Source organism: Peromyscus leucopus, chromosome 8a, assembly GCF_004664715.2.
Source record: "Peromyscus leucopus breed LL Stock chromosome 8a, UCI_PerLeu_2.1, whole genome shotgun sequence".
Classification (NCBI taxonomy): domain Eukaryota; kingdom Metazoa; phylum Chordata; class Mammalia; order Rodentia; family Cricetidae; genus Peromyscus; species Peromyscus leucopus.
This window is the reverse complement of record NC_051085.1, coordinates 45,087,189-45,100,718: the sequence shown is the minus strand read 5'-3', so window position 1 is coordinate 45,100,718 and position 13,530 is coordinate 45,087,189. Positions and strand designations below refer to the sequence as shown.

The window sequence follows — 13,530 nt, the reverse complement described above, 5'->3', positions numbered from 1 at the left end:
TGCAGTCTCTGCTTCAGTGGGGAGGGCATGGCAGCCTGGTCGCCAGCCTTCAGTTCACACAGGTGTGACTCAGTAGAAAGCTGGGCTTTTCAAAAAAGCTTTTAGGTGGTTTTTCCTGAAGACTAAGCTCTGAGGATGTTTGGAATTTAGGTTTCGGGTGATTTCTTTCCTCTTCCGGTAGAAGTAAAGGTAATCTATCTGTACAGTTCACCTGTCCCTCAGAAGCATTCATCCTTAGACTTGAACGAATCCTCAGAGGTTCCAACCCATTGTTCACCTGATGTCTGGTCCCGGTGCCTTTCTTCAGCGTAGCGTCAATCAGCACCCTCTCAGGGGGACTGGTCAGACCAGAGCTGCAACTGGTAACGTGTGAGTTTGGCTTAATGCATGCTTGCAGATCTTCGGGTGAGGTGCACCGTGCCAGGAGCCAGGGCACACCCTGCCACTTAGGTAATGTGGCGTTCAGCCTGGATGGCGAGTCAGGTTAATTTTGTGAGCTAGCCAAGGGCACAGGGGCACTGTCATTAGGGAGGTAGCAAGTGCATAGAACACGAAGGCCATGTGGATCCCATGACCGTACACATCAGTCAAATCCCACCAGACTATATATTGAATGTTGGCAAATTTTATTGTATCCAAGTGATGCTTCAGTAGATAATTTTAGGCAAATAATAAGTTAAAGGGAATCTTCTGGAACATATTCAGATCTTTAAAAGTTGATTGTGATTATAGAAAAGCGATTTTTCTCAGACATATTAAAAGGAATGAAATTAATTAGGCTCACTTAATTTCAGATAGACTGGCTGGGCCTGTTTTTCTGCCCGGTGGGTGTGTCACCCTGTGAATGCGTCACCGTCACCGCTGGCAGCCGCAGCCGAGTGGACTTTCTCTGCAAAGGGCCAGTCAATGAGGAGTCTGGGCTCCCAGGCTCAGCCTGGCCTTGGCACACCCACTCAGTGCGCTGCTGTGCAGAAGCAGCCCGAGTCAACACGTCAAGGGAAGCATGGCCATGCTCCACTGATGGAGCACTTAGGAGACAAGCTCTCACTGGACTTGGCCTTGGGGGTGTGTTTGCTGAGCTGTGAGGGATGGACGCCATTGGTACTTTTGGGGGAAACTCATCAGAATGAGTATCTTTGAGGGAACACTTGTCGGGTGAGTGGATAGAAGGCGGGGTTGCAGAGAAGTTTGTAGGAGGGTGTGGGGCGGGCATCATGTTCAGCCGAGGGCCTTGGCTCTATGAAAGGATGGCAAAGGCTTGCTCAGAGGGACTTACAGGGGATCAGTGAAGAGGAAGGAGGGACTGAGTACAGCACTTGGTTTCTAGATTCCGGTAGAAACCCAGGCAAGGGATGACAGTTCAGTGGAAAGGAGGGGGCAAGGCTGTGTTGCCTTTCTGCTCCTGTAACAGAATACCTGAGACAACCAGCTTCCATTCCAAGAGGAAAGGGGGATTTTGGCTCACAGCTCCGAAGGGTTTGCTCCTTTGCTGGTCGGTCTCTTGCTTTTGGGCCCTCGGTGCCGCAGCCCATCATGTTGTCGTTGAGGAGGCTGTACATCTCTCGTCAACTGGAAAGAGTAACCGAATATTTCCTTCATGGGCATGTCCTGAGCGGCTGGCTCACTTTCCTCCCCTTGGGTCCCATCTCCCAAAGGTTCCACCACCCCTCAACAGTGTAGGGTAGGCACCAAGACTTTTAGCATAGAGACCTTTGGGGAACACTTACCCAAGCCATGCAAATGATGAGGGGTGCCTGGTAGATACAGGCGACGGAATGCAGAGATGGACCCTTGAAAGTGAGGAATGGAGAAGCAGGAAGATGGTTTTAACATTTTAGCCTAGAGTACTTTGTCAATTTCAAGGTCGTTAACCTAACTAGGGAAGGTAGAGAGGTACTCTGGATGAGGAGAGAGAGAGTTCAAGTGTATGTGTGTTTGAGCTTTAGCGTGAGAGGCAGGAGGCTCTCTACACATGTGGGTCACGCTTGCTTGATTGTGTGCACACAGCCACTGTAAGAAGTAGACATTTAGGGGCTGGAGAGATGTCAGCATCTGAGAGTCCTTAGTGCTTCCAGTGGACCCAGGTTTGATCCCCAGCATCCACATGGTGGCTAACAACCATCTGTAACTCTAGTCTCAGGGAACTTGACACTCTCTTCTAATTCTGCAGGTACCAGGCACACATGTGGTGCCTATACATACATGCAGGCAAAACACCCATACATACAAAATAAAAAATAATATAAATATAAAAAATAGAGGTCATCTATGTCTATAAGTAATACACATGAATGCTGCACTACCAGGCACATTATGTTATTTAAGAAATAAACATTTCCAAAAGACAAGATAGTTTCTAAAAATATTTTTAAAACCAGAAAGCATGTCTGTTAGTTACTTTCCTTTATTTTAGATTTATTTTTATTATTTTAATTATGTGTATATGTTGGGGGTTATATGCCCATGACACATGTATGCAAATACTCACATATGTCTGAGGTGTCAGATACCCCTGGAGCCGGGGTTACAGGCAGTTGTGAGCCACCTGATGTGGGTGCTGGGAATCAAACTCAGAGCCCCAGGAAGAGCAGTACATGCTCTTAACCACTGAGCCATCTCTCCAGCCCCATTAGTTCCTTTTCTATTGCTGTACTAAAACACTCTGGCAAGGAAGGGTTTGTTTGGCGTCTGGGTCCAGAGGGTTAGAGTCCACTGTGGCAGAGAGGCAGCAGGCATGACCGCTGGAGCAGGAAGCTGGGAGCTCACATTTTGAATTATGAGCAGAGATCAGAGAGGGTGAACTAGAAATGACATGTGTCCTTTACACTCTCAAAACCTTCCTCCGACAAGGCCACACCCCAAAACCTTCCAAACAGTACCACCAACTGTGAACCAAGCATTCAAATCCCAAAACTCTGGGGGGATGTTTATCATTCAAACCATCACAGAAATGTATATATATAAGATTGGGTTTCTTAATTGAGACTAGGGAATCTTAGTTCAGCTAATTCTTGATAGCTTTGATCATCATTGATTAGCAATACTAATTTTGGTTTATGTGTTTATATTTTATTTACATGTGTATACATGTATGTGTTTGTATGTGGGTGGGTATGTGCATACCATGGAAATCAGAAGTTAACTTGTTATATGATCAGTTTTTCCCTGTCACTATTTGGGTCCTGGGGATTGAACTCATGTCATAAGGCTTGATGACAAATGCCTTTATCCACTGAGCAGCCTTGCCGGCCCAATTTTGATATTTTTTTAATAGCTTGCTTTATATCAACTTTGATATGTAGCCACAACTATAAGAATCTCTTTAGGACTTAGTGTGACAAAAACTAGTTGCATTATAAGTAAGTAACAAACACTATAATGGGCCGGAAGGAAGCCAGGGAGTTTGGAGTTTAAGCCTCTTCTTTCTCAGTGTGGGAAAGCTCTTTGGGCCCCACGATCCCAAGCCCATGAGAACCTTTCGCACACAGTGATGGCACCAGAGCTGGGTCACATTAGTAAAGCTGAGATTCTTCTTGATGTTTTTGGGTCATGAAATAAAAGTAACATTCTTGTGTTCTCTTAATCTGCTATGTGGAAAACCCGGTTCCCCCCTCTACAGAGCAGGAACTAGAGTTTAAGGTCGCTGGTTGATAAGGGCCTGTGTCCCCCTTCCCACACCACCCCACCCCATGTCACCTCCTATTCTGCACACCACCCCCAAGAAGAGGCTACGTGAGCTGAGGTTGAAACATGCCGTAAAGTTTAGTACCTGGTGGGGAGGCCTGTATGGGCACAGATCAGCAGGGGGACCAGCCAGAGGAGGGAGGGGTTGCCATAGAGACAGAGACTGTGAAAACATGGGAACAGACAGGAGAGAAGATGAGTTGTTTTGATGATGAAGGGTATAGATTATCCATGGCATTTGGAGTTTATTAAGGTACACAATATTTTGGGGAACACAATACCACCACATTTCCTCTCTTTTTGTCTAAAATTAAAGAAAGCTTATAACTAATACAAGAAAAACTATCCAATAAGTATATACAATATATACAGCCAAAAATTACATTAATGATGTCTAGTCCATTAACATTTGACAGATTCAGATAAAAACTCCATTATGTATATTAACAATGTCTTTGGAAATGGTCTTTTTTTTTTTTTTTTTTTGGTGACTATCTTTAAGGTGTGACTTTAGCCAGCACAAGGCTGGGGACGGGAACTAAACGGGAGCTGCCGGCTGGTTATTCTTGAGAAGGTAGTGTTCACAGAGGACTGCTGTGTTCGCTTGTTTTGAGGTTGCTGGTTTTTGAAGGGGAGACTGCAGGAGCCTTTGAAGAGGAAAGATGGAAATGCTGGGATGGGTGCGGTGCCCGTCCCCGCAGGCTCTGGAGGGAGGGGAAGGGGGTGGCGTTGACTCTTAGGAGTCCAGAGGGAGAAGATGAAAAGTATACACGCTTTTGGATGAGACTAAGACATGAAATTAAAAGCATTCCTTTAAGAGAAGCTTCTAAATCACACGGGGCATGGTGGCGTCACACCACTTTCTCACTGAAGGGACGCTCGTGGATAAGTGGGGTGCATCTTCCGAATGGGTTGGCGTTCAGCCGTAGGATGGGTGGAATCCTTGCCCTTCCAGACCACACCTGTGCTCGGTGTGCCTCTGCAGCAAGCTGTGGACACAGCGAAGCCTCTTTTTGTGGGGTCCGTGTGCTCATAGGAATTGCAAAGTTTTTTTTTTTTTTTTTTAGTACGATGCCAATCACAAGCTTCCGAATTGGGGGAATACCTTCTGGGCATGGTCTTCGTACAAGCTGTTAAGGTTTTCACGCACCCCCCCCCAATTAACTTTATTCTAGAGGGGACCACCTAAGTGTTGGACGCTGTCTGTATCTTGGCAGCAACTTCGTTCACACACTTAGAAAGTTGAAAATAAATCATGTCTTTTTTTTTTTCCTCTCCAGTTTAACGAAATGTACAGAGTATCTGTCGTGTGTTCTGTGATGTGTTAAGCTCTTTATAAACGTTGGCGTCTAGTTTTCATTATAGTTATGCGGTAGTTCCTTACAAATGAGGTATTTGAGTCGCTCGCCTCTCCGGGGACACGTCAGTAAGGAGGGAGGTGGGATCAGACCCCTGGCCTGCCCTCCCTCTTCGCTCTTCACATTTCATTGTGTGTTTAACTGGATTTGGGTAAATGGCATGTGTTTAACTTAATTTCACTTAATTATACATCTCTTATAAGTTCCTCCAAGACAGGATCGGTCAGTGGGATCACACTTGAGGGACGCAGAAGAGCAGCTTGCGGCCAGCTCACTCGCGTCTGAGCCCCCTCCTCTGTGGGGCTGCGTCATAGTTTAAATTAGCCGTTCGTGAATGTCTAATTGTGTTCTAGACAATAGGATAAATGAACAATAGGCCGTGGTGTGTGTGCTGGGGTAATACAGCCCCGTGGCTCGGCTATTTCGGACACAGCTATTCAGCACACCACCGCCTTACAGGAAGGTGTGTGTCAGCCGTGATAGGTCCTGTCCTCGGCGATGCCTGCACCTGATAATCCTGCCTCTCGGCACTTCTGATGGCTGGAGCTCAGACTGCTCACGCTCTTTGAGAAGCCTCCAGGCCAAGTTCGCTGTCCTGTATCTTTCAGTTGTCGACTTCTGGTCGTCGCAGCCTGTGCTCTAGAATGTCCACGACGGAAAGCCCAACCCTCTCTGTGCCCCCAGCACTTCCTGAGGGTTGCAGTTCTGCTTCCGGGGGTCCTGTTTCCTCCCTGGCGTTTGGAAATTCAAGTAGGACTCTGGTCTTAGCCCCACTTCTGACCTTCCAGGGGTTGCTGTCTACCCAGGAGCCACGGCCCGTGGTTTCTTGCTGTAAACCTTCATTAGAGAGGTTCTCACGTATTCCATCTGGCTTCAGACTTACTCCATGGCCAAGGCTGGCATTGAACGTCTGCCTTCCTGCTCCCCACCTGTTGAGTGCTGGGCTTGACAGGTGGGCTTCACCTTTCTGGTTTTATGTGGGGCTAGAGATTGAGGCCAGGCCTCTGAGTGTGTTAGACAAACACTGGGGTGTCTGAGCCATGCTCCCAGCCCTTCGTGGCGAGTTGGATGGTCAGACTCTTTCTGTTCATACAAACTAATGGAGCCAGTCTGTCAGCGTCGTGCTTGAGTTTTGAGTGGTAGTCTTTCCCGGCAGTCCCACTGGCCCATGGACCATCTTAGTTTGCTCAGAGATGACGAGTGTGAAGTCAGACAGCTGGCTTTGTCTTTGCTGCTTGGGCTCTCATGTCGGAGACTCAGTGACTGCGAGGCTGAGGGGACATTTGCTTCTTCACAGTTCCCAAGGCTGGAAGCCTGGGAGGAAGGCCTTGCTCCTTGGCCTGTTGGCGGTCATCTTCTCCCTTCATTCTTGGCTCATCTCTGTGTAGCTGGGTCTTGATCTTTTCTCCTTGCAAGGACACCAGTCATAGGCTGAAAGCATGCCAGCAACATCATTCTACTTCTTTGGAGACTCTGAAATATATTCTGAGGTCCTGGGAATCAGGCTGTCAATATAGAGTTTTGGTTAGACACCATTCAGTCTCAAGAAGGCTTAGAGGTAACATAACAGTCCTGAACCTTTGTGACTTCTGAAGTGAAGCGAAGGCAGGCTGGCTCCCCGTGGCCTCTCCCCCACGCGTGACTGTCGGGAGTCTTAATTTCTTCGCCTGTAAAGCCAAGGCAGGGTAGCTAGGAGACTGTCTTCCAGTCTTATCCATTGTCACTGTTTCCTGCATACACGTAGATTGATTGCTAGACACCAGACACTTGGTGCCCCAGTGCTGGGGTGGCCTTTGACCCCCAGGTGGGGCATGTGTCTCAGTACCTGCTGGTGTTTTTAACCTCCACTGCCTGCCTAACTTACATGCCAGACACCACCCAAGGATGTTGGAGTGAGTGGGGTTTGCACCAGTGTCCCAGCGTTCCTGCCGAGACACAGCCTCTCTGATACAGACGTCTGCGCAGGAACGCAGATGGCTTCACCGTCTTCCCTCTCTGTATTCCGTGGTTCCTTGTAAGTTTCAGAGCCCCTGTCTCTTTCTGGGTGTCTTGTCAGGAGGAGAGCGGTGTGAGTTTGTGGGGCTGAGAGTAGAGTTCAGTGTCACGTGTCAGATGTTAAGACTTGAGTGTTGCCAAATGAGGGACTTCGTGTGTACTTTTTCTCACTTAAGAGAAATACCGACCCATGTGACACAGTTTTTAAAAAAGGCTGACGGAGATGAACGCATGTCTGTCTGCACACGTGTGTCCATCCACATGTGTCTGTGTTGGGCTCAGGGATGCCTTCCACCTGCTTTGATTCCTTCATGTAGGGATGGAAATTATATAAATATTGTCTCTTTTCATCTTCTATAAATAATAGTCTTTTGAAATACTAAGGTGACTTCTTATTAAGCTCAAAAAGGTTGGTTGCTTTGGAGTAAGGTTTTTTTTTTTCTCCATAAAATCATGATAAGAAGTTGACCTGGGAGTTCTGTGTGTAGGAATAAAGATTCCCAAGGCCGTTTGGCCTACTCATTTTAGCTGCTTTGCAAGAACTTTAAGATGAGACGCTACTTGCAGTGGTATTTGGACCTGGAAAAACTCCCTGGTCCTGGGGCTGGTACCCTGTTCTTATTCTGTATTCCATATGCATCAGAATATTCTCTACTCCCACAAAATTCTCAGGTACAAAGGGCAGAAACACAAACCAGCTTAAGCTAGACAGGGAACCTGTTTCAGTTCTAGTGGAGGAGTCTTGGGATGGAAATGTCTCTGGTAGAGTCAGATCCGGGCAATGCAGGCCACCGTCAGCATTTTCTCTTGCTCTTCTCAAATGGATTTATTCTCAGAAAACAGCCGAAGACGTGTCTGCCCCGCTGCCAGGGTCGTGTCCTGTGACTTATCACTGGTCTTTGTTTTCCTGTATCTGCATATCACATATCAAGGAAGATAATGATTGGCTCCGCTTAAGTCACTTGCATGTCCCCGACTCTATCACTGGGGTATTGTTGCCGAACTGGCCATGTCTCAACCACAATGGCAGGCATCTTGATTGGCAAGCCCACCGGGAGAGGGATGTGGTCCCTGGAGAGAAAGAGCGTTGCTTAGCAGACAGGTAGCAGCAGCACACGGCTGGCACAGACACTAACATTTCCCATCAGCAGGGCTTGGTGTTTACCCTCCTTAGTACACAGGGAATGGGAAGCACCTGTCAGAAAGTCACGCTGTCCCCCCGCGTCCCATGTCTAACCTGTTTGAGATGAGAAGAGATCACTGGAAAGGTGCCCGTCCCGTGGAACACACGGAGAATCGATCCCATACTGAGAGCGCAGTGGCGGCCTATTTGATGGCTGTTAAGGGGGATTGAAATGTGGGCAGTGTTTGGGCTCCCGCAGCACCGTGACCGTAACAGGCTCTCCACGTTTTATTCTTACAGGGCTGGATGACTGCCTGCAGCCGTACGTTCACAAGTTTGAGCGGGAGAAGATAGACGGGGAGCAGCTGCTGAAGATCTCCCACCAGGACCTGGAGGAACTGGGGGTCACCCGGATTGGACACCAGGAGCTTGTGTTGGAGGCTGTGGACCTCCTCTGTGCACTGGTTAGTCTGGGGGAGAAGGTGCCCTGTTCTGTGGTTCAGCCCGTCCTCACGCTCTGAACAGGTCGAAAGGAAGCCTCAGCAGAAAATAAGAGAAAACAACGAGGTGTCTTCTAGAGGAAAGGCTGGCAGATAATAAGTGATGAACTCAGTCTGGCTCACCTTTTTATACATGTATGTGAGGGTGCACAGATAGGTTAAGTGCGCATGTGTGCGTGCGTGCGTGTGTGCGTGTGTGCAGTGTGTGTGTGTGTGCATGCGCGCATGTGCGCGCGCACCTCTGCCTGTGTGCAGAGGCTGAAGGACATCTCTGAGTGTCATCCATGGAAACACACATACACATACATACACACACACACACTATTTATTATGTATACAGAGGAGGGCGCCAGATCTCATTACAGATGGTTGTGAGCCACCATGTGGTTGCTGGGAATTGAACTCAGGACCTCTGGAAAGAGCAGTCGGTGCTCTTAACCTTTGAGCCATCTCTCCAGCCCTAACATGATGTTTTTAAACAAAGTGTATTTTAGTAAATTCTCCTCCCCTCTATTTTACCCACCTCTTATCTCTCATCCCCTTTGAATCTCCTCCCATCTTTTCCTCTTTGATGGCCCATATATCCTTTTGTTCATCCGCATCCTTTCCTCACACCCACACAGGTATACATCGCACCTGTCTGTTAAATAAAGTTTTATTAGAACTCAGTTATTGATGTATTTATTATTGGAGGCTGCTTTTGTGCCTCAAGGACAGGATGGAGTCTCTGTAACAGAGACCACATGTCCCTCCAAAGCCAGAAATATTTACTGTCTCATCATGTACAGTAAAGAATTTTCTATTCCAAAAAAAAAAAAAGGTCTGTATTAGCCTTATGTTCAAATTGTTTGTAAAGCACAGAATGATGGAGACAGCTGTGAATGAAGATGCCATGTTCTAAGCCAAAATGAGAAATGCTAAATGTTCATGTCTGTTTTTGTTACTATAAAAAGCACCGGGTTTCACAAATACTCACTCTGTTTAAATAACTGATGTTTGTGTTTGGAATAATCAACCAAAAAAAATGGCAGCTAGATGGACAGGCGTGTGAACTTTGTTCTCGATGGCAGGTGTTTGAACTCTGCCCAAGTCCCGGTAATTTCATTATACCTGGGTCTCCTAAGTGATTTATTCAGATGTGGTCTAAAACACCTGTAAGAGCATTTGTTTACAGATGGGCAGGTGTGGGTGGGACTCAGGTCTCTCTCATGCTTAGGAAGGTGTTCACTTATCGGTCAGGGTTGGATACCCTTCCCAGCATTCAGGCTGGGTTAATAATACTCTGAGCCTGAGCCAAGGGGATATACAATTACATCACCCAGGATGGTGGGAACGACTGTGTGTGGTGACGTTGCCATCGCTGGTCTGCATTCCGTCGATTATATAACGCTCGCCACACTGTGCGTATTCTTTTTCTTTAAATGGACAGAACCTTGTCTTCTCTGCGATGCACCGCTCTTGTTTAGGAAAGTAATGGGGAAATTATTTGTGGTTGATAAATGAGCTGCCACAAGGGAGACGCTGTGGCCAAGTGGTCTGAGTGCTGGCCTGGGAGGCAGGATTTTTGTATCCTAATCTTGGCTCTGCTCCAGGCTACTCCTTCTGTGACCCCTGGGGGAATGTGGTGTCTATTCCTCCCATCTGTACAGTAACCGTCACCGTTAGATGTGGCTGCGGACTCATCTGGGTTCATCATGTGGGTGTTCTGCATTGCTGAGGATGTGCCCAGGCATCCTGTTTATTATTAAAACTGTCTGCTCTTGAGCGCCAAACAGGCTTGAGTTTACTTCTGTTACACTTTCTGGGAAACACAGCGCTGCACTCTTTTCTGTCAGGATGTCCTAAGCTCTTGTGCTGGCTCTTTCATTTCGCCGTGTTATCTTTGAGGATGAGCAAATCGCCGTGAAACCCAGGGTATGAAGGCGAGGAGGACAGGTCCGTGGCAGGCATTCACATTGTGAATGGCAGGGAGAGGAGAAGTAGCCGTTGCCCCGGCATGGACTCAGCTCTTACCCCTTCGCTGCCTCTTAAAACACTGCACCAAAATGAACAAAGCTGGACCAGGGCCAGAACCTGAAGCTGTGTTTTATCTCCTACAATTTCCTACTGATTTCCTCTGTAGACCAGGCTCTGACCTCAGTCTCACTGGGGACCTCTACTCTCTTAGAGCAAGCACTGTACCCTGACTGCGTGGCAGGGGCGCGAGGGGTGACCGCCACCGGTGTCTGCAAGTGAAAGTGTTTTTTTTTTTTTTTCCCTAGTTAGGAGAGAGTCTAATATAGTTTTATTGAATATCTCTACATATAATCTTCTATAAAATACTATTATAACACAGCATAATTATAGTTTATTTAATCTGATGCCTTGATGGTCTTTGGATGGCTACATGAGTGAGAATGTTTTGCTTTGAATAATTCATTTGCTGGGCAATTAACGTGGAGCTGTGGTTGGCCCTGGTGCTGTAAAGAGGTTTCTAGGCAAACTTGCTGTAGTGGATGTTGATTTTTTTTTTTTTTTTTCAAATGGGCAGGAAGTGAACAGAAGTTGGGTTAAGAAAGGACGGCCAGGGTGTGTGTGTGTGTGTGTGTGTGTGTGTGTGTGTGTGTGTGTGTGTGTGTGTCTGGGCTCACCGGAAGGTTTTGGAGCTATGATAAGGACAGATAGAATGGGGAGGGACCTGAATTCAGAGAGAAGAATTCTCCAAACTGGTGTATCGTAGCTAGATGATGAGGAGGGGCTACCATCCCCAGTTCAAGGCCCGCCCCCTTGCTGGGGCAGAGGATGACTGCACACTCTCTACCTATCCTGTTCTCCCGAGGAGCTACTGCCACAGTTGGCTGCTTTACGCGAGGACTAACGAAAAGAAGTCAACGTGGACTCTCCGTTATGCTTTCTCTGTCCAAAGTCCTCAGGAGTTGCGAGTCGCAGTGGCTACCAGATGGGACCACAGAACTGCAGACAGTTTGGTCGGACAGCATTGACCGGAAACATGCAATAAGAAGCATCACGGAGACCCACACTTCCTGCAAAATCGGTGAAGCTCTGGTTTCCTGAGGATGGAGATGGAAGGAATGTGTTTTTAAGGTTAAAGGAGGATGAGGTGTGAACAGGATTGGAGTCAGTACCAGGGTTCAGTGATGCCACCCCAAGCTTGTGGTTCAGGGACATTGCTGTATGAATCAGCATGGCCATGCCTGCATGAGGTCCCCCTCAGGCCGTGCATTGGTGACCATTTACCCACGTGGCACATCATTCAAAACAGTTTTCTCTCTCTGTTGGAGAGATGCTATGCAGCAGGGGGTCTTGGCTGGTAGTTTTTATTCGACTTGATCTTGCCGAGGGCTGATAAGGTACAGAAAGCTATCCGTGACGTATTTCTGGGGTTGCCATTTAATGGATGTAGGCAGTGAGATTGCTTTGATCTGGCGTCACTTGGTTAGACATGTTAGAGCATGACCAGTATGAAGAACTGGGGAGAAGAGGAGGCAAAGCGGTGTGTGGTACCTTTAAAGTACGTGTAAGTGTAAGGCCTTAGAAGTGTAAGAATCTGACCTCTTTGCTTTCTAGAAGGTCAGAATCCTCCCAGCTTCTCACAGAAATCAGGCAACAGTTGCTGATGGCCGGCTCCTAAGAAGGTCACTTAAAGCAGAAGGAGCTGTAGAGGTTTTTTTTTTTTTTTTTTTTTTTTTTTCAGAGATGTGTTTCATTTATGACTTAGTTTATTCACTGCACCTCCTCTTCCTTCTCATCCTCTTCTTATGCTAAACACGCACTCTGACACCAGGCTGCACCCTAGGTCCGATATGGATCTTCTTGATGTCTGTGTAAGAACAGTTCTGAAGGAGACAGAAGACGCATGAAAATAATCAGACCTAGACTGAGAAAGTCAGCCGGGCAGTGGTGGCGCACGCCTTTAATCCCAGCACTTGGGAGGCAGAGCCAGACGGATCTCTGAGTTCGAGACCAGCCTGGTCTACAGAGTGAGTTCCAGGACAGACACCCAAAGTACACAGTGAAACCCTGTCTCGAAACAAACAAACACACAAACAAACAAAAAGGTAGACTGAGAAAGTCTTCATTTTCCCTTTGGTTTTGGGGCCCTGAAGTTGGCCATCCTTTCCTGATTATGTCTCTACAGTAGGGTTCTTTCTAGCTAATAGCATTCATGTCTTGCTCTCTCTTGTCTGTGGAGTATGATAAAGGAGAGGGCTTCTCCCCATCTTTGCCTCTTTTTGAAATGATGCTCAAGTGTCCATGCATCTCTGCATCTTTCTGGTTTTATGATTTATTTGTGGGGCGGGGTGAGGGTGGGAGAGGGGGGGAGAAACCAATTAGAACCAGCCCAGCGGAAAATGGAGAGCTGCAGTCATAAGATGCACCCGTCTCCCTTTCATTTTTTATTTTTATATTTTATTTTACCTTTATTTTTCAAGTTTGTCAGAGAAGAGAGTTTAAAGTCTTTTGCAACAGTGAGATGTATTTTAATCTTCCTTGGGTTCCAGAAGTAAGTGTCATACAGGAGCGAACATTCCAAGTCATTTGTGGTGAGATTGGCTGCGGAACACCGGCCTCCTCTGCTTTTAGTGAACGCTCTTGATGGAAGTTGGCAGGCCGGGCAGTTGACAGAATGAGGGAGCCTTCCCTGGCATCCCAGACACAAGCCTTCCCTTCGAAACAAGCTGTGTCTTGTAGGCTCTTTACCCGTCCATTTGTGAGGCTTTGAAATAAAAAGCCATGATGGAAACCTATCCTTATTTCCTCTTCTCCACTGAATGAGGATATTCTATTTTAGACTTTAAGAAAAAAGCCAGTGATAGGTTAAAAAAAAAAAAAAGGTAAATGAATGTAAGATTTAGATAAAATATTGATG

At 47.0% G+C, this 13,530-nt stretch overlaps 1 protein-coding gene across 1 annotated transcript in view; it reads left to right on the top strand.

Annotated features, from left to right (window-relative positions):
- Cnksr3 (CNKSR family member 3) overlaps positions 1-13,530 on the top strand; it is a 97,333-nt gene that overhangs the window by 46,275 nt on the left and 37,528 nt on the right. The window contains exon 2 of the mRNA XM_028854051.2: positions 8,461-8,624. Within this exon, the coding sequence (XP_028709884.1) occupies positions 8,461-8,624 (164 nt within the window). The remainder of the gene's footprint in view (positions 1-8,460; positions 8,625-13,530) is intronic.